General features: G+C 40.3%; 1 protein-coding gene across 1 annotated transcript; it reads left to right on the top strand.

Moving 5' to 3' along the window:
• The first annotated feature begins 336 nt into the window (after positions 1-336).
• bri3 (brain protein I3) lies at positions 337-19,180 on the top strand. Its single transcript, XM_080446166.1, has 3 exons — positions 337-1,061; positions 7,180-7,285; positions 15,611-19,180. Exons 1-3 carry the CDS (start codon positions 854-856, stop codon positions 15,741-15,743), a joined length of 447 nt encoding a protein of 148 aa, XP_080302292.1. The 5' UTR covers positions 337-853; the 3' UTR covers positions 15,744-19,180.
• Positions 19,181-19,907: the final 727 nt, after the last annotated feature.

Raw genomic sequence — 19,907 nt, 5'->3', positions numbered from 1 at the left:
GGGAAATGATGCCGGGTAAAACATGTATTTTATTGAACACAGGCCAAAGTTACAAACTATGCCTTTAAAAAAATAAGTGACCGTGCTATTCTGCAACATTTTCTAAAAGCCAGGATTGTCATCTTTTTCTTAAAAAAACAAAACATGCCTGCTTAATAATAATATGTGTGGATCCATTCCTTTGACAACATTTTTTTTCAGAACCACTGCTTTTATTTTGACGGTACTGCCCCTTTAAGAAGCCCGGTGGGTGAGGGTACTGTCCCTTTAAGACGCCCGTGTCTTGCTTCCTGTGCGCAGCGCGGAGAGGCGTTCCAGCAGCAGCAACATCACATGATTCCTCTCTTGTGACACAATGTATCCGAAAGGAACAGAAACACTTCCATATCTGAAGGGATGACACAAAGACGAGCTTTATCCACCAGAAGAGAGAGAGAGAGGGACATGAATTAAACATTGACCAGTCCTTCCTTTAGTTGTGTTGTGTCTGGTGGAGGAGGAGGAGGAGAAGGAGGTGAAGGAGGAGGAGGAGGAGGAGGAGGAGGGGAGACAAAAGTTGTCGCATGGAGGACAGACAGAGACAGAACAACAGAGGGACGAAGTTTCATTTCGCCGCAGCGTGTTTGCTTTGATCTTTGGTCGCTCTCCGGCGGGGCGGGTGGCCTTTTGAAACTAAGTATCCAGAGAGAGACAAACAAAGTATCCACAAACTAAGTATCCATTTCCTCTGTGTTGTTGTCGGTGGAGGGGATCCCCCCCCCCCCCCCCCACACCTTTTCTTTCTTTATAGTTTTTCAAGGTAAAGTGTGTAAAAACGCAACACGTCCAGGCAGGAAGCAGCCAGCAGTGTGACATGATGGTGGACAGTAAGCCTCTTCTCCAGGACAGACCCCCAGCCTACCACACGGTCCCCGGGACCTATGACTACGGCGGCGGGGGACCCCCACCGGGGCCCCAGGCGTCCCTGGTGGGACCCCAGCAGGGCAACTACGGAGCCATCCCCCCCGCTGCGGGCTTCCAGCCGCTCCCACCGCCCTACCAGTACCCCACCGCCGGCCCAGGTAAACACACACACACACACACACACACACACACACACACACACACACACACACACACACACACACACACACACAGTGACACACACACACACGACAAGGTAGTCTACTACTCTCTGCTGGATCCCACCAGTGGGACAGAGGCTCTATGATTGGCTACTTGCTTGGTTGTCATACCAACCATTGTTTTGCTTATTGTAATGTAAAAATAATAATTTTTTTAATAACAAAAATAAGCAATATTGTTTTATAGCCATATGTTTTGAGTTAATGTATCCTTATCCTATCTATATTTATACCTCAAACCAACCAGGTAAAAAACAACAACATTTTAATATTGTCTTAATACGGGCTACTTCTTTCATTGTTGATGATCTGTCACGTTTGCGATACAGTTAGCCCATGGGATTCCATCTTTCACTGGTTATGCCTAATCCTAACCTTAACCCTAACCTCACATAAACTATGCCTATGCCTAATCCTAACTTCACAAACACTATGCCTAATCCTAACCTTAACCCTTACCTCACAGAAACTATGCCTAATCCTAACCCTAACCTCACAAACACTATGCCTAATCCTAACCTTAACCCTAACCTCACATAAACTATGCCTATGCCTAATCCTAACCTCACAAACACTATGCCTAATCCTAACCTCACATAAACTATGCCTATGCCTAATCCTAACCTCACAAACACTATGCCTAATCCTAACCCTAACCTCACAAACACTATGCCTAATCCTAACCTTAACCCTTACCTCACAGAAACTATGCCTAATCCTAACCCAAACCTCACAAACACTATGCCTAATCCTAACCTTAACCCTAAACTCACAGAAACTATGCCTGCCTTAAACCTAACCTCACCAACATTATGCCTAATCCTAACCTTAACCCTTACCTCACAGAAACTATGCCTAATCCTAACCTCACAAACACTATGCCTAATTCTAACCTTAACCCTAAACTCACAGAAACTATGCCTGCCTTAAACCTAACCTCACAAACATTATGCCTAATCCTAACCTTAACTCTAACCTCACAAACACTATGCCTGCCCTAAACCTAACCTCAAAACCACGTTGACCTGGGCGAAACATCGTGAAAATAGTCTCCCGTTAGCCTATGTTGCCAGTCAGCAGTTGCCAGACAACCAAGTTTTAGCCAATCACAGCGCGACTATCCCCCCGAGGAATGGGATATTGACCAGCAGTCAGTCAGTCCATTACCTAACAAACTGCTGCTGGTGCAAAGCAGTAACTGTTGTAACATAACTTTTATTTTAAGCTCTTTGAACTGTAGCTGACATTTCGCAGCCGCCAGGTCTGCAGCTCTGGGTCCTGTCCAGTGTTGCCAGATTTTGTGAGAGAACAAAAACAAGGTCTATGAAAAACAAGGCCAAAATAAGCGACTACTAGGGCATGTACACTACAGTCAAACTTTATTGTCTAAATGTTGTCTTGGTGCCATGGACCACCATCTGAAAATATTTTGTACCAGACAAGTGACCTGGACCCCATACAATATTTGTGTTGTATAATGTTAAAAATAAATCCAGATTTGTAATTTTTTTTCCAAGATTTTTCGAAAATCACAGATCTACAAGCCTGCAACGCGTCGCAACACAACTTCCAATATTTAAAAGCGACTTTACAGGAAAACAACAAGCCCAAAGTCGCTTATAATAAGCAGACTTGGCAACACTGACTGTGTCCATCAGCACGGTCCAATAAACCCCTTCAGTGTTTAATTCATGTAACTGTGAACCAAAGTTATTTCCCACCAAAATAACTTTGGTTCTAGAACTGGTTCCGTTCTAGATACTTGGAAACCTTGGTGCTTTCACAGAACCGGCTTGCGTTTCCTCCAGTCTTAAGGCGGTTACACACCGGCGAATGTGCGAATATACGCAAAATTCGGACTCGTTCCGAATAATTAAAAGACGCTTTTTCGCTTCGCGAAACTGATGTGGACGCTTGCATTGACTTTATAAGGTTTTTAAAAAAAAACGTATTTATTCGCATGAAGAATTCGCCCCGGTGTGTAAGGACCTTTAAGCAGAACCATTGTATTTGGGGGAGGCATAGCTGAATGGTTACAGGGCCGGTCTGGGGAGCAGGAGTCCCCAGTTGGTTCGATTCCAGGCCTGGCCACTAGCAATGTGTCGAATATGACCGGTTGAAGTGTCTATTTTACAGGGGAAATAAGAAATTCAATAGTCAGTGGCAGTTACAGTTGAATTTTTCTTTCCTTCTTTTTAAATGATTTTTTTGGCTTGCTTTTGCCATTGTTTATATCGCATCTGCGTCTTCCAACGTAGAATAGTGACACGCCCACTTTGGTTCCCAGTTCAGGGCAAGAAAAATCAAGTATTTTTTGGGGGATCTGGTGTTTACCACATTGCCCTCTTTGCTGTGTTTGTTTTCAACGTTTGCTTGCTCCAAACACATCCCTGTCAGTGCCTACCAAAACAAACGGTGAAAAGTCTTCACTGTTTTTTTTTCTTTTCGGTAGACAGACAGGGATGTTTTTCAGGCTACCGAAAAAACAAACGGTGAAAACACCAATACAGCGAAGGGGGGCAATGTGTGTCCAGCTTGGAACGTCTTATTAAGGTTGTCGGGTGTATATACCTCGTATGTCCAAAACGTTACTTTCCAGCATTCAAATAAAAAAATTGCAAAAGTAGCAGATCTACAAGCTCAACACGCGCGCCGCGTTTCAAGATTGCGGATCTGCTACTTTTGATGCGTTTGTGTGACGCTATAGTATAATCAAGTAGGGTGTTAATTTACGGGAAAAACAACACAAAAAGTAAAAAATATAGAGATAAGAGGTTTCTGCCCCGCAGCAACGATATGTTTCCTCAATCCTAGCTCCTCAGTGATGCCTCCCAGTGGTTCCCAAACCGTTTAGCTCAAGACCCAAAAGAGAAATTTCTCCCCAGGACCCATGCTAGTGAAAATAGCAGATCTACAAGCTATTTTCATTTTGTTTTCTAATTAAAAAAACATTTTCTTGTATGATTCTTTTTTTTAAAACATTGAATTTGTTTCTAATTCATAAATTCTTTGCTTTTTTGTTTAGTTTTTCTTGATTTTTTTGGAAAATGTTTTGAATAATAATAATAATAATAATAATAATAAACTAAATGTATAGGAAACAAAAAATTAATAAATGGATATTTATTTACTTTATTTACCCATAAAATGGTGTGTCCGCGACCCACAAATGGGTCCCAACCCACTGGTTGAGAAACATTCCCTCCTAATCCTCACTCCTAGGCGCAGGAAGGAATAAGAGACTTGGCACGGTCGGTCAAAACGGTGGGCACCGAGCAGACTTGTACTTCCGGTTGAAGTGAGGATAGAGGAGTCGGGGAGGACACAACGGGGCAGGATGGGGACATTGTGGTTTGTTTCATTTGCATCAGACAGAATGTTGGCAGCAGACATGATGAAGCCACAATGCTGCTCGCTGTTGACACCACTTCCGCTTGGACTTCATGCTCGCAAAAAAAAAAAAGAAGAGCTCATTGTTGCTTGTTTGTGGAAGGAACAATAACATCTGAGCTTTTTGTGCTTTTAGCTTTTCCCAAGAAAGTGTAATTTTGAAGATGAACCAGTTCTTTTAGGGCCGGTGGTTCTCTAAAGTGGGGTCCCCAGCAAAATGTTTTAATACAGTTTTAAACCCTTTATCCATATTCTATATGTTGGCTATTTAAAAATAGCAGATATACAAGCTCACAGCGCGTCACTTCGTGCCGGGGTGCGAGCTTGTAGATCTGCTATTTTTGAGCATTCTTTAGGGGAAAAAAAGTGTTTAAAAAAAGGTTAATAATTTTGACACATTTTATTGACACATTTCTTTTAACACAAATCTTCTCTTCTGGAGGTCCCTGACACCAAAACATTTTCAAATGGGGGGTCCGCGGCCAAATACATTATCAATTTGGGGGTCCTTGACATGAACAAGTTTGAGGACCACTGCTTTAGGCTGCCTGGTGCCAGGATTTCACTCAATGTCATAAAACAACAGGTGTTAAATTATGAAGTTTGTATCAACTGAACGATCAGAATCGATCAGCCAAAGAGAAGTGGAATAAGGAAGCTGTTTAACCTCAACATAACCTCCATAAAGCATTATTTCATAACCGTATTCTTTTGATGACAAGTCATCATTGACAGTGCATGGTGTCATTCTCAGGTTTACACCTAGCGTTGAGAAACATACTGGATCACTGCCTGATGTAATGTTATTGACCAGGACAATGGCTTTATCATTGGTTTTTAAAATGCCACTATTTATAACTCCACTATCACATAAAAAGGGCCACTTTACCCATTTTCAACCTTATCTTCATATAATTGGTCCTCATTATTGCGTTTTATAAGGTGGCACCATTTCTGTCTACTCACTCTGTGTCTCATCAGAGGGCTGTGTGGACAGACAGTGCAGAAACCTGCATACCAATGACATCATTGATGGGGATTTCCAAGCTAATTAAAACTACAACCTTTCTCTTCCTGGAAAGTTGGCATAATGCTGAAATGGAAGCCACGGTTGTTGCATCAATGCAAATTACATTTTGAAATCTTGTTTGAAATGACCACTGATGTCATCAGTTTGCACATTTTGTAACCATCCACAGTCAAACACACTCAGAGCGTGTAGACAGAAATGACACCGATGCGACGCGTTGTGAGCTTGTAGATCTGCTATTTTCAAATATTTAGTACTTTTACTTTTGGTACTTTAAGTACATTTTGATGCCAATACTTTTGTACTTTTACTCAAGTAAAAAAAAAAATCTGGACTTTTACTTGTAACAGAGTATTTTTATATTGCAGTATTGATACTTTTACTTAAGTAAATAATTTGAGTACTTTTTCCACCACTGCATCTGCACATTTCTAAAGTTTAAATGTAATGACTTTTAGTACCTTCTTTATGAACACATTGTCAAATATCACTTAAGAAAAGAGGCAAACATTGTGAAAATAGCCAAACTACAAGCTTACACGAGGCGTTGTGAGCTTGTAGATCGGCTATTTTCACAATATGTATCTGTGGAACTGAGTCAAACTAAATGCAATGCCTACAATTCCAAGTGCTTGTCAGGGTGGGGGGTCCCCGGTTCAAATATGATTGTTTTGCCTGAAAAGGTTGGGAACCCGTGGGAACTCATACCATTGGGTTGGTTTGTATTTTGCGACATTTACTGTAGATGGTGTCAAAGGTCATGTCTCACCATAGACACAGGATCTGACATGAATTTTAACTCTTTAAGACCTGAGAACGCATCTGTGTGTCATTTTTAGATTTCGTTGGGCTATTCAAAAATAGCAGATATACAAGCTCATAGCGCGGCACCGAGTGCCGCGCTATGAGCTTGTAGATCTGCTATTTTTGAAAAATTGTGAAAAATGTTGTGCAAATCTTTGAATATATTTAAAGCGAGCATTTCTAGCTAAAATGTTATTGCTTCTGGGGATTCTACAAATGTCTTCTAAATCAGTTTAAAACAGTTTTCTGAAACACTTATGTTGCTATAATATTAATGTCAGTGTCAAGGAGCCCCACAACGATATGTATTTGGCTGCGGACCCCCATCTCAATTTTTTTTTTTCCAGGGACCCCCAGAAGCAAAGATTTGAGTAAAAAAACAATTGCTTTATAGATATATATTCAAAGATTTGCACAAAAAAAACCACGATTTAAAAAAAAATAGCAGATCTACAAGCTCATAGCGCGGCACTCGGTGCCGCGCTATGAGCTTGTATATCTGCTATTTTTGAATAGCCAAAAGTATAAAATATGGATAAAGTGGTTACACAGATGCGTCCCCCGGTCTTAAAGGGTTAACCTGATGGTCAAGATTCAATTTATCCCCTGAGCAAGCAGGCCGGCTCAATGGTAAAAATTCAGCAATTGCTCTGGAAATCGTGTTCAAATCCGGGGCAGAAGAGGAAAGTTACACATAGCGCAGCTTTAAGTGAACAAGTAATCGATAGAATAATCTGCAGGAAAAAACCTGAAGGTTGTCGATAGTTGCAGCCCTACAATACCGTACCGTATCCTAACGTTCGTTCATTATGTTGTCTTCCACACATCCAGGGTACCCCACCCAGGCCATATCCCAGCAGCCCTACACCCCCCACCAACAGACCTACACCATCATACAGCCCTCTGTGGTGGTGGTGGGAGGCTGTCCCGCATGCAGGTGAGAACACACACACACACACACACACACACACACACACACACACACACACACACACACACACACACACACACACACACACACACACACACACACACACACACACACACTGTTTGTAGTACTATATGTGAGGACAGGACATAAATAAAAAATCACTTCATTTTTATTAATACAATCTTTATAATATTTGAGTGTTTTTAAACGTAATCCTAAAGCCGAAAAATAGCAGATCTATAAGCTCACATTTTCTGGTGGCATGACACTGGCACGCAACTAAATATAAATCATGTTTAACTCTTTAATTCCAATCCCTTGAACCCTAACCTCTAAATGCCTAAATCCTGATCCTAATCCCAACCTGAATCTTTTTCTAATTGTAAACGTATCTTTAAAAATCTGTTTTTTTTTAAAACCCATTAAGACCTGGAACGCATCTGTGTCACTTTAGATTTCTTTGGGCTATTCAAAAATAGCAGATCTACAAGCTCATAGCGCGGCACCGGGTGCCGCGCTATGAGCTTGTAGATCTGCTATTTTTGAAAAATCTTGAAACATTTTTTTTTTAGATTTTTGTTTTTTCTTTCAAAAAACTGTTTTAGAAACTGGATTTAGAAAACAAACATTTTTAAAGAATCGCCTCAGGTCTTAATGGGTTAAGCATAAAAACTACAATTTCATTGCGAGGACCATTTTTCTGTTTCTTAAATTCTACTATACTACTACGCAGTAGACACACACACACACACACACACGCACACCCCCCCACACACACACACACACACACTGCCAACACAATCACTTCCAATTTCACTTCCATGTTTCAGTTCTCGACACGTCACATCGTGATAAAGGTCATTTGATTAGCATGTGATTTGTACGTCTCTCTCATGATCACTGTGTGACTAATAGAGGCTCATATCTACCATGTATGGACACACATGCACTGTATATACGCACACTGTGTGTGTGTGTGTGTATGGCCTGTCCACAATTATTACATAATGCAAAGCTCATAGCACGCGCTACGAGCTTGTAGATCTGCTATTTTTGAATAGCCCAAAGTATAAAATGATCATAGCAAAACAGATCTAAAATGACACAGTATGCGTTCCTTGATTGAATGGGATAAAGTCAGAGTGTCAGTTCAATCCATGGTTTAAAGCAGTGGTTTTCAACCTTTTTCATGCCAAGGACCCCTAAATTGATATACATTTGACCGCGGACCCCCACCTGAAAATGTTTTGTGCCAGGGACCCCCCAGAAGCAAAGATTTGAGTTAAAAATTGATGTAATGTAATGTAAATATATTCAAAGATTTGCACACATTTTCAAGATTTTTCAAAAATAGCAGATCTACAAGCTCATAGTGCCGCGCTATGAGCTTGTAGATCTGCTATTTTTTGAATAGCCAAAGCTAAGTGGTTAAAATGATTGTGACGCTATGTTAACTGCTTTTGCTGGGGACCCCCTGGTGGTACCCCCTCAAGGACCACTGGTGGGTCCCCGGACCACTGGTTGAGAACCACTGGTTCAAAGGAATGAGGGTTTTCCATGCTGTTGGTCTGAGTCAACGTCCTGTGTGTCACATGACCTCACTCTAAACATCTGACTGGACTTAGGCTGGGGGGGGGGGGGGAGAGGTCAGCACAGGTCAAGGTTCACTGTCAGGCAAACACGTCAAGATTATTACATAATCGCCTGATCAGTTATTTTTGCATGGTCATGGCCATTCTTCTGAACAAAAACAGCAGGATGAAATTGACAGAATTTGTCATATTTCCATCGTTATTTCCACATCGTTGTCCACGTGCACTTTTAAACGCGTTGATCCTGCCGTGAGAGAGAACTCTGATTGATTGATTGAATACTTTATTAGTCAGAAATGTAAACGGCACAGGGCTACAGTAAGACATTTTATTTAGGCTAAAAGGATAACAAACAAAAAAATCTATGCATAGATTTTGGGCCCGAAGACGTCGGTTCGGGCATAATTTGAGAACTCTAAAAGGTACTCGCGATGTGACACGTTGTGAGCTTGTAGATCGGGCATTTTTCAGTAGCCACAGTGTAAAATAGGGCTCAAGCGGTTAATGTATTTAACCGCTTGTAAATGTATCTAATTCTGCAAAGTAACTAAAGCTGTGGAATAATTGTAGCGGAGTAAAAAGTCAAATATGTGCCTCTGAGATGTATGTGTGAAATATAAAGTAGTGAAACATTTTAATAATACTCAAGTAAAGTAAAAAAAAAAGCTCTAAATCAGGGGTCTTCAACAGGGGGTCCGGGACCCCTAGGGGGTCCTCAGAGTTACTACAGGGGGTCTGCCAAATCTTTGTTATGATTTTTTTTTTTTTTACCTTAACCACTTGAACCCTAATATCCCCTTTTCTGAGGAGAACTTGAGCCAAAAATAGCAGATCTACAAGCTCACAACGCCTCGCAGCGCGAGGCGTTGTGAGATCTGCTATAGATCTGCTATTTTTGGCAAAGAGGGGAAACAAGAGCAGACCAAGTGAACAAAAAAGTTTAATCTGAAACACAATTTCATACAATATAGAGGAGGGGGTCCCTGCCTCATCTCTCTCTCTCAACTAGGGGGTCCTTGGCCTGAAAACGTTGAAGACCCCTGCTCTAAATTGTACTTGAGTACAGTACTTGAGTAAATGTACTCTTTCAGGACTTGCCAGGACTGCAAATAAGCCATGTGGTGCAACTTGCAAATCGTTGTCGGTCAGACACCTGTTATCTCCATAGTTTAACTTTTTAACTTTTTTTTTTTTTTTAAATGAATATCCTACTCCATCATACTACAGTGTCACACACAAGTAACAAAAATAGCAGATCTACAAGCTCAAAACGTAACGTGTGTTGAGCATGTAGATCGGCTAGTTTTGCTACTTTTGAATGTGAATGGTGGAAAGTAAACAGTTTTGGACATATGTATGAGGTTTCCACCCGACGGCGCCGAAATCCCTCCCACATGACAAAGTCCACACACACACACACACACACACACACACACACACACACACACACACACACACACACAACGTGACTTACCGGAGGGTACAGTTAGGATACGTATGCACAACTGATTGAGGAACTGCAGGACTGTAACCGTACGTGTGTTTTTATGCCGAAAATCCCCAGCGTTCGGCGACTGAAAGCAGCTGTAATAATCATAAGGTCTTAATGTTTAGGCTGATTAGTCATAAGATATTTCATTGAAACCCCCAGGTTTAAGTGACTGCCATGTTACTAAACTAATAGGCTTAGCTTTTATTACTGTTATTCATAAGCGCCTCCAGACCGGTCATTTTCAACCATTTTTTACTTTACTCACCAAATCAAGAAATATATACACGTGTAATATGTATTGCCTTACCCCTTATGCCTAAACTCTTAACCCTTTAAGACCGGGAACGCATCTCTGTGTCATTCTTAAGATTTCTTTGGCTATTCAAAAATAGCAGATCTACAAGCTCATAGCACGGCACCGAGTGCCGCGCTATGAGCTTGTAGATCTGCTATTTTTGAGAAATCGTGAAGATTTGTGCAAATCCTTGAATATATATATATATTTTTTTTTAAAGCAAACATTTTTAACTCAAATATTTTGCTTCTGGTGGGTCCCTGGAACAAAATATTTTGAGATGGGGGTCCGCGGCCAAATACATATCATTTTGGGGGTCCTTGACATGAAAAAAGTTTGAGAACCACTGCAACCTCATACGTTTTTACAATATATCGCTTTAAAATATATATATATATATTTAGATTTGGACACATTTTCATGATTAAAAAAACAGCCAAAGCGATCTAAAAATGACAGATGCGTTCTTAGATTGAATGGGTTAAGGTATGTTTTTTACTATTTTGAAAAACATTAAAAAAATAGTTCAAATAGCCCATCTACGGCTATTTTCACAATTTTAAAATGTTTTTCAAAATAGTAAAACGTGCCTAAAAAGTCTTAGGCATAAGGGGTAAGGCGGCGCGCAAGATAGGGCCCTAGTCCTTCACGCTATGTTACTTTTCAGCCGTTGCTCGCACACCCTCCGGTAGTGCAGCCTCTCGACTGTAGTGGAAAAAAAAAATACACTTTTGCTACTCACCAAAATAATAATACTAATTAAGGCTCCGTTCCATTTATTCTAACACAGTGGATGTCTTATTTTCAAGGACCCCCATAACTGAGAGTGTACAAATGGAACCAAATGGACCCTTACGGGTCCATTTGGTTCCATGTACACTCTCAGAGTTACAGACCCACCATAAGGGCCATTTGGGAACCAAAATGGAGTGTTTCTAGTGAGCCAACATGCACGATATCAGCACCCTGACCAGAATGGAACAGAGCCTTCATTAGTATTATTGGTAACAGCTGTGAAGGAAGTAAGAAGAGGCCCAATTTCTTTCCAATATGGCTGCTGTGCGTAGAGCCTATTGGCCCTATGTGTAACTAATTACATGTGCAGGTACGAACCAATTTCAGCCAATAATATGAAGACAAGCGCCTGTCATTCACTGTTGTGATTCTATAACGCTAGACCAGGGCTCTCCAACGTTTTTCAGGCCAATAAGGACCCCTTAGCTGAGGCAGGGACCCCCACTACATATTGTATAAAATGATGCTGCAGATTAGACTTTTTTACATACATGTCATGGATAGCTTCATAGACTTGTGTGGCAGCACTATCATCAAGTGTTGTGTAAATAATTACATTGTGTTTGTTTACACATGATCTATTGATATGTTGGATTTAACGTTAATGTGTATTTTCAGGCATTTAACCACTTAAACCCTCAATACTTTTGCTTTGTACTTGGTCTGCTCTTTTTCCCCCCTAGACCAAGTCTTCGCTGAAAATAGCTCTCAGAATAGGGATGCTAGGGTTCAAGTGGCTAATGTAAAAAGAAAATATCAAGGGTCTTATCAAAAAGATTTGGCGGCCCCCCCTGGAGTAACTTTGAGGACCCATGTACTAGACACCAAGTTTCATTGAAATGAATGGGTGGCCATGCTTGGATGCTAGACGTAGACACTAGAGGGCGGCCTTTACAAGTGTAAATGTTCAAATATTTTCAAAATATTTCAAAAATAGACGCAATGTGGCGCGTCGTGAGCTTGTAGATCGGCTATTTTTTGCCATGCAACACCCCCCGTTGTAAGACAAAGTAAAAACTACTGCTTAAAGGACAACTTTGTTTTTTTACAACCAAGGTTTATATTTTAGCTTGTAATTAAAGTAAATAAAAGATGAGTGTTATTTTTTTCATTTACTGCTTTCTATATTTTTTTTAGCAATTTTCGCGATCTTTTTTTACAGTGGGCGGGGGCATTCTGTCCGGTGGCTAAATATGTATTTTTTTACACAATAAAAAGGTCCTGTGGTCTTTGATGGCCAGATGTGAGTTATTGGGGGCTAGAAAAGCTACTGTAAATAATAATAAATAAATCGCCGGGTTATTGTGTAAAAAAAAGACCTATTTAGCCACCGGACAGAATGCCCCCGCCCACTGTAAAAAAGATCGCGAAAATTGCTAAAACTATAGAAAGCAGTAAATTTAAATATTTTAACACTCATCTTTTATTTACTTTAATTACACTCTAAAACATAAACCTTGGTTGTAAAAAAAAACTAAGTTGTCCTTTAAGTGTTTTTTTTTAAACTCAGTATGATAGTTTTTCTGTTTGATAGTTGTTTTTATAATTTTATTGGCTGGTCTATGTGGTTTTAAATCAGCTGTTGCTGTTTTTAAATGTCCTTCACAAATAGATTTGGATCAAGGTTTGTTTATTTATTTTATTTTTTTCGAGTGGTGATAATTCAGCCTTTCACGCCGGTCAGCATGTTGCAGTCATAAGACCAGGGCTCACATCTTATGATGACTCAGCATTCATGTGTGGCTGCACTCGGATCAGTTCCATGGCTGTTTTTTGAAGGATAATTGATGAGTCAGCATTCATGTGTGGCTGCAGTCATTCAGATCAGCTTCATGGCCTTTTGGAGGATAATTGCTTAATTTTCTTCATCACATGTTGTCCTTCCATTCCCCTAAAGTGTATCTTAACCCATTAAGACCTGGGCTTTGGCTATCCAAAAATAGCAGCTCTACAAGCTCATAGCGCGGCACCGAGGGCCGCGCTATGAGCTTGCAGATCTGCTATTTTTTTTCAAAAATCCGTTTTAAACATTTTAAGAATTCACTTCTTGTTTAACTTCTTACTGAAAAAGGCTGTATCTCGGCTCCTGAGCACTTTTTTTTTACAATGAATTTTGGCTGTGGCACTCAGAACCAAAATTCCATAAATAAGAATGGCACTGAAAGAGTTAATGGGTTAAAGTGTTCCTTGTTGCTTGCTTACACCAGTGGTCCTCCACCTTTTTCTGGATCGGGGCCCACCGTTGGAGGCCCAACCATCTGGCCCCACCCATCAGATTGGGTGGGGCCAGGTGCATTTTCAGAGCATGTGTATTTTAACGATCAATCAATGGCGTTCCGGTGCTCTTGGACAGGGAAATGCACAGTATATATGTCTCGTCGCCGTCGGTTGAAAACCTGTATGTCCAAAACCGTTCTTTTTGTTGTTATTTTTTCAAACATTTTACAATCGTGCAAATGGCCTCAAAATAGCCGATCTACAAGCACACAAACGCCTCGCATTGTGATCTTGTAGATCGGCTAGTTTCACTACTTTTTGTGGTGAAAATAGCGCGGCACCGAGTGCAGCGCTATGAACTTATATATCTGCCATTTAAAGAAAATCTTGAACATTTTTGCAAATATTTGAATATATATATTTTTAAAGGGATTTAAATTCGCATTCACATATTTTGAAATGAGGGTCCGCGGCCAAATATTTTTTTTGGGGGGTCCCTGACATGGAAGGTTTGAGCACCACTGATATAGCAACATACGTTTGCTTTCCATGTAGACCTCGGGTCTAAATGGGTTAAATGGGTCTAAATGAGAACATTGAAAACACAACTAAAACATTCCCCCTTCCCTTTTCCCTCCCACTTGGAACTTTGGCTCCCTCTCTCTTCAGCGTATAGGCCAGGGGTGGGCAACTTTCATGATGGAGAGGGCCACTATATTTCCACACTCACTCCAGAGGGCCACATTGCATATACTGTCGGGCCATTCTATGTCAAAAATATTCAAAAATAGCCGATCTACAAGCTCAAAACGCGTCGCAGCGCGACGAGTTTTGCGCTTGTAGATCTGCTATTTTTGAATTGGAATCAATTTTTTTTTTTGATTTTTTTTTTAAATTTAATTTCAAATGCATTAAGTTCTACTTATGTTACCTTTATGAACTTAGATACAAATACATTGGACATAAAAAAGACAATAGAATTGTAATACAAGTCATTAAGCTAGTAATATAGACTGAAGTAATTACAGCGGGTCATGTTTGCATGTTTGGAATTGTAAACAGCTGAAATCAATAATATATCAGTATTCCTCATATTAACCCGTGGGCCACATTAAAGGTAGTGTAAGTGATTTGCAAAGTTTCAAATAATTGCAAAATGGGTCTATGTTCTGATAGTGCTCATTACTATAGTGTGTCCTGTCCATATAAAGAGTCTCCATGTCTCTCCAGCTCTTTATAAAACAGAAAATGTATTTTGTAGTTTTTTTTTTTTTGTAGTTCTTTTCATTTCCAATTTTATCCAACCAGGACAGAGAACTCAATCAGGACACAGATTAAACAAGTGAAATTGGAAGTGATGACACTAAGAAATGAGCATGCAAAATTTGAACTGAAAACTATACAAATTAAGCTTAAAAATGGGTACTTTCTCCTGATTGGCTGAGATTTTGACACCTACCGAAAAATGTATTTTCTGTTTATTAAAGAGCTGGAGAGACAGGGAGACATCTGTTACTGAAAAAACACTCTATAGCAATGATTACTATCAGAATATAGTATTTTAACCTTTTAAAAAAATACTTTTTGTTTTTACCAAAAAATATCACTTACCCTACCTTTAAGTGAAGGTGGGGGCCACATGTGGCCCCCGGGCCGCCAGTTGCCCATGTATGGTATTTTCTTTTGCAGAAAATGCACTAAAGACTTCTGGTGATTAGTAGTTTTCGTTCCCTACCTATGTTGAATACACTTATTGTAAGTCGCTTTGGATAAAAGCGTCTGCTAAATGACTGTAATGTAATGTAATGTATGGTATAGGCTTACAAAGAATATCTTGAAAATAATTTACTCACAAAAATGTACCAACAGATGTGTTTCTAAAGTATTTCTCTTTGATTGTGTGTGTGTGTGCGTGCGGTGCGTGTTTGTGCGTATTCCAGGGTGGGCGTTTTGGAAGATGACTTCACCTGCCTGGGCATCATGTGTGCCATCTTCTTCTTCCCACTGGGCATCCTCTTCTGCTTTGCACTGCGCCAGAGGAGGTGCCCCAACTGTGGCGCCACCTTCGGCTAGGAGGACCAAACTGCAGCCAGCGCTAGACTGACTCACTTCTACAAGCAGACATATTTTACACACGCACACAAACACACACACGCACGCACGCACACGCTTTATTTTTTTCTTTTGTTATTTTTTTTCTTAATCATTGCACACAGATTGTTGCCATTTATATATTGTACAGCATTGGTTCTCAACATTGGTACCGGGGACCCCAGGGGGTCCTTGAGGAGGTTCTAGGCGGTCCCACCAGAGATGAAACTCATTTCAAACTGGGGTCCTTGAAATGAAAAAAAGTTTGAGAATAACTGTTGTACAGCACAAGATCAAGGAGATGATGCCGAGAATTATAAGCCAACCATGAATATTCATTTTTTTATTAGTACCGTGTTGTGGCCAAACGTGTACTAGACGACGCCTTTAACTGTCCAGTAGGTCTGGGCCATATGACTATAAATAAATATCACCATTATTCACACTTTTGCCTCGAGGGTGATAAAACGAACGATTAGTTAAAAAAAATTTACAACGAAGCGTTGATGTGGTTATGAAAGTATTCGATTTTTTGGCGTCGATTCATTGATGAAGAAGGGAAAAAAAAAATATCCCCCCCTGCCCAGATCTACTTGGCAAAGCCTGTAATCATATAAACTGAGAAATTGCAATTCCATTCTTCTCCCCCCCCCTTCCCCTTTTCATCCGTAGCTTGGTTAATCCGCTGGTTCTCAACGTCGCGTTCCAGGGGTCCTTGAGGGGGTCCCCAGCAAAATGAGTTAATACGGCATCTAAATCTGTTTAACCACTTCAACTCCTATACGTATACACATGCAAGCTTGCAGTGCGTTGTGAGCTTGTAGATGGCCTATTTTCAACGAAAATGGTTAATTGCTGAATACTTTTGAAACATTTTAACGATGCACATCTTGTATGGGGTCCCTGGCATGAAATATTTTCAGATTGGGGGGGGGGGTTGAGAACCACTGGGTTAATCCACATACCGGAGCACATTCCTTTGTGTTTTGTGATGTCATGGTGAACCGAGCCACATACATTGTGCCTCGAGGATTGAATCATTTTCTTTATAATTTTTTCGCCATACAGTTGAGATTTTTGCGTTGACATTTCTGTTCATATTCGTATATTTTCTGTCTCATATCTTATATATTTTTTTGCCATCAGTTATGTGCGGTGTACGTCGTAGGCATCGCGCCGTTTCACGCAGATCACGCGTGAAAACGACTTTGTCAAAGCGAAAAGTCGGTTTAGCAAAGCCCTCGTTTTTGATGACTCTTCTCTCTGTGGCGTGGAAACGACGCAGGCTAGCCGATGGAAAGATTCGTGGAAGAATCCCCCGTTTTGTCCTCCTCGGACTGACTGACTGTCCCGGCTGAAAAGAAAGACTTTTTTCGGACAAATCAATGTGTCTGCTTTTGATAAATGATTTCAATGATTTCCTGGGGCCATATTTGCACTTACTGTTTTTTTTTTCCTCTTTTTTTTTTTGTATGATTCTTGCAATTTATTTGCGCTTTTCTTCCAGGGCTTATCTCAGGTATACACGGACTGAAATGCCCTGGCCTCCACGGACTTCAAAAGGCATGATGGAATCTAAAGCTGTATTTTTGACATCTTGCTGCCATGTGCTCGCTCGTACATTTAAAGGAGCACTTAAACTTTTAAGTGCTCTTTTTTTTTTACCTTAAATATCTTTGTGTAATTGGCGGTGATGTGCCATCTCATACAATGACAACATCTATAGGGATCCTAAGCTAATAGAAACTACAGCCTTTCTCTTCCTGGAAAGATAGCATGCTGGAAATATAGAAGCCATTGTTCTTGCATTAGTACGAAATAAAGAACAAAGGTTTGAAATCTTGTATGATCAAACCTGCCTACCGATGATGTCACTGGTAGGCAGGTTTCTGAACTGTCCACACAGCCCTCCTCTGAGACACAGAGTGAGCAGACAGAAATGGTGCCATCTTTTGAGCATTAGTGAGCACCAGTTATATGAAGATAAGGTTGAAAATGTGTTAAGTGCTCCTTTAACCACTTGAACCCTGGCGGCTCTTTTCTGGGGGGGGGGCATTCAGCATAAATAGCCTATTAAATAGTAAATAGACTATTTACGGCGAAGGCATTTGGTGTAGAGGGAAAACAGGAGGGGCCTCTCTAGTATAGAGCCCTGGGCGGACTCCGATCAGTGAAGCATATCGTTGTTGTCGGGCAGAAACCTTGTATCTCTATATTTCAACTTTATAGGTATTTTGTTTTCGTAAATTACTGCGCTACTTCATTGTTCAAGAGTGTCGCGCAGAAGTAGCAAAACTAGCCGATTGGCGAGCTCACGGTGAGCTTGTAGATCTGCTATTTCCGCTATTTCAGGAAAAAAACTAAATCTAATATTGAATCAGTGAAAAGCATTAACAAGAGCTTGTGACTAATTAATGACTACATTTGGATCCATTGGAAGTCGAAATGCAAGGTTTCTGCCCGACCCACGACGATGCAGGGTTTCAGTGGTTAAACGAAGCATGTAAGAGATAAACAAGTCACGCAAGTAACGATGTATATATAATCTCTGGTCGACATTTACCCGGAATTCTATGCCCTATATAGGACAAACTCATGCTTAATTTATGTGCCAACGGGTAGGGCTGTCACCATTATGACATTTTATGTGACCATTAATTTGTCGCTCAAATAATTGCGATTAACGATTTAATTCAGTTTCCGTCGTTGTACATTATGAATATAAAAAAAATCTCTTTTCTGTTAGGCTTTTAGGCTTTGGAAAACAGGGCAGATATGACAAATAATTTGCATAATTTAATAACTTTATACTTAAAAAACATGAATAGCGGAAATAGCCGATCTACAAGGTCAAATTGAGCTTGTAGATCTATTTCCACTATGTTTCAACATGTTTGAAAATCTTTGCGATTATCTCAAATAATTGCGATTAGGCGTTTATGTAATAATTGTGACAGGCCTACCAGCGTAGGGAAACAGCCCATCTACGAGCTCACACCGCCTTCGCTTGTAGATCGGCTAATTGTGTCTCGTCATCGTCGTACGATGGAAGTATGAACGCTTAATTTGTACTCTGTCGTATGGCGCTTCGATCGCTGCAGATGGCATATCTGTGAGCTCTCGACACGTCCTCGAAGCGCTGTGTAGCTTGTAGATCGACTATTTCCGGCTATAAATCGGGCTTACCCCCCATTCCTCCTGAACCGCAGACAATCAATCGTTGAATGTCTATATGTGTCTCTGTATGTGTCTTTACATCTTCTATCATAGCAGGATGTATTGCTTCTGTAAGGGTGTATTATTTTAAATCTGTTCTCTTGCTTTGAAAACACACTACCGCACGCTGTTATGATTGAGGTTCTTACTTTTTATATGAGAGAAATGATTGTAAATAAAAAGAAGCGCTTATTATAACCTTACCTGTGGCTGTTTGTTCATCTCGTTTACTTGCATGAATCTCCACCAGGCTGAAAGGGAGCACCTATAGATGGGTTTCCTGTTTGTAAACATGAGAGGATGATGCGCGCGCAGTGGCGGGATGAGCCTGTAGAGGGCGCTATTACCCGCAGCAGCTCTGGCCATTGTACATTCAGAAAATAAATGGTCTTCACCAGGTTTAATGAAAGTAGATTAAATGATGCAGTTTGTAATATCTTCTTTACTCAATAAAAATGATTTGTCGGAAGTTGGATCTGTTTGTATATAATAGCAGCATTATGCCTATTATGCCTATAATAGCAGCATTATGCCTATCTAAATCCCGAAAATAACAATAGAGTGAATGGCGCTTCCGGTTCGTTCTCCCCCGCGCATGCGCAGATTGCGCACTCTGCTCTGTGATGACGTCGCGCGGAAACCCATCTATAGAAACAGTAAAACACCAGCCGATAGGCTGATCCAAGACACTGAATTCATCTGTATCAAACAGTAAAGGTACTCGCATGTTTTATTTAAGTGAAAGTATCAATACTGCAATGTAGTCTGTTACAAGTAAAAATCCAGAATTCAAAATTTACTTGAGTATATATTTCACAATTTTGCCAATGTTTTTTTTTTTTTTTCATAGTATAGTTTGTTGATTACTTTTGTTGCAGTAATGGTCTTTTTTTTATGAGGTATTAAAAAGGTCTTAAACGTCCTTAACTT

Source organism: Gymnoscopelus braueri (genome assembly GCF_963280865.1).
Source record: "Gymnoscopelus braueri genome assembly, chromosome: 13".
Taxonomy (NCBI): domain Eukaryota; kingdom Metazoa; phylum Chordata; class Actinopteri; order Myctophiformes; family Myctophidae; genus Gymnoscopelus; species Gymnoscopelus braueri.
Note: the sequence above shows the minus strand (reverse complement) of the source record. Positions and strands in the feature narration are given on the sequence as shown.

What these genes read in the sequence shown, in the direction of transcription:
- bri3 (XM_080446166.1), top strand. Translation starts at nt 854, where the DNA reads ATGATGGTGGACAGTAAGCCTCTTCTCCAGGACAGACCCCCAGCCTAC. An exon ending in GTACCCCACCGCCGGCCCAG is followed by an intron (nt 1,062 to 7,179) that starts GTAAACACACAC and finishes CCACACATCCAG; the next exon opens with GGTACCCCACCCAGGCCATA. An exon ending in GGAGGCTGTCCCGCATGCAG is followed by an intron (nt 7,286 to 15,610) that starts GTGAGAACACAC and finishes TGCGTATTCCAG; the next exon opens with GGTGGGCGTTTTGGAAGATG.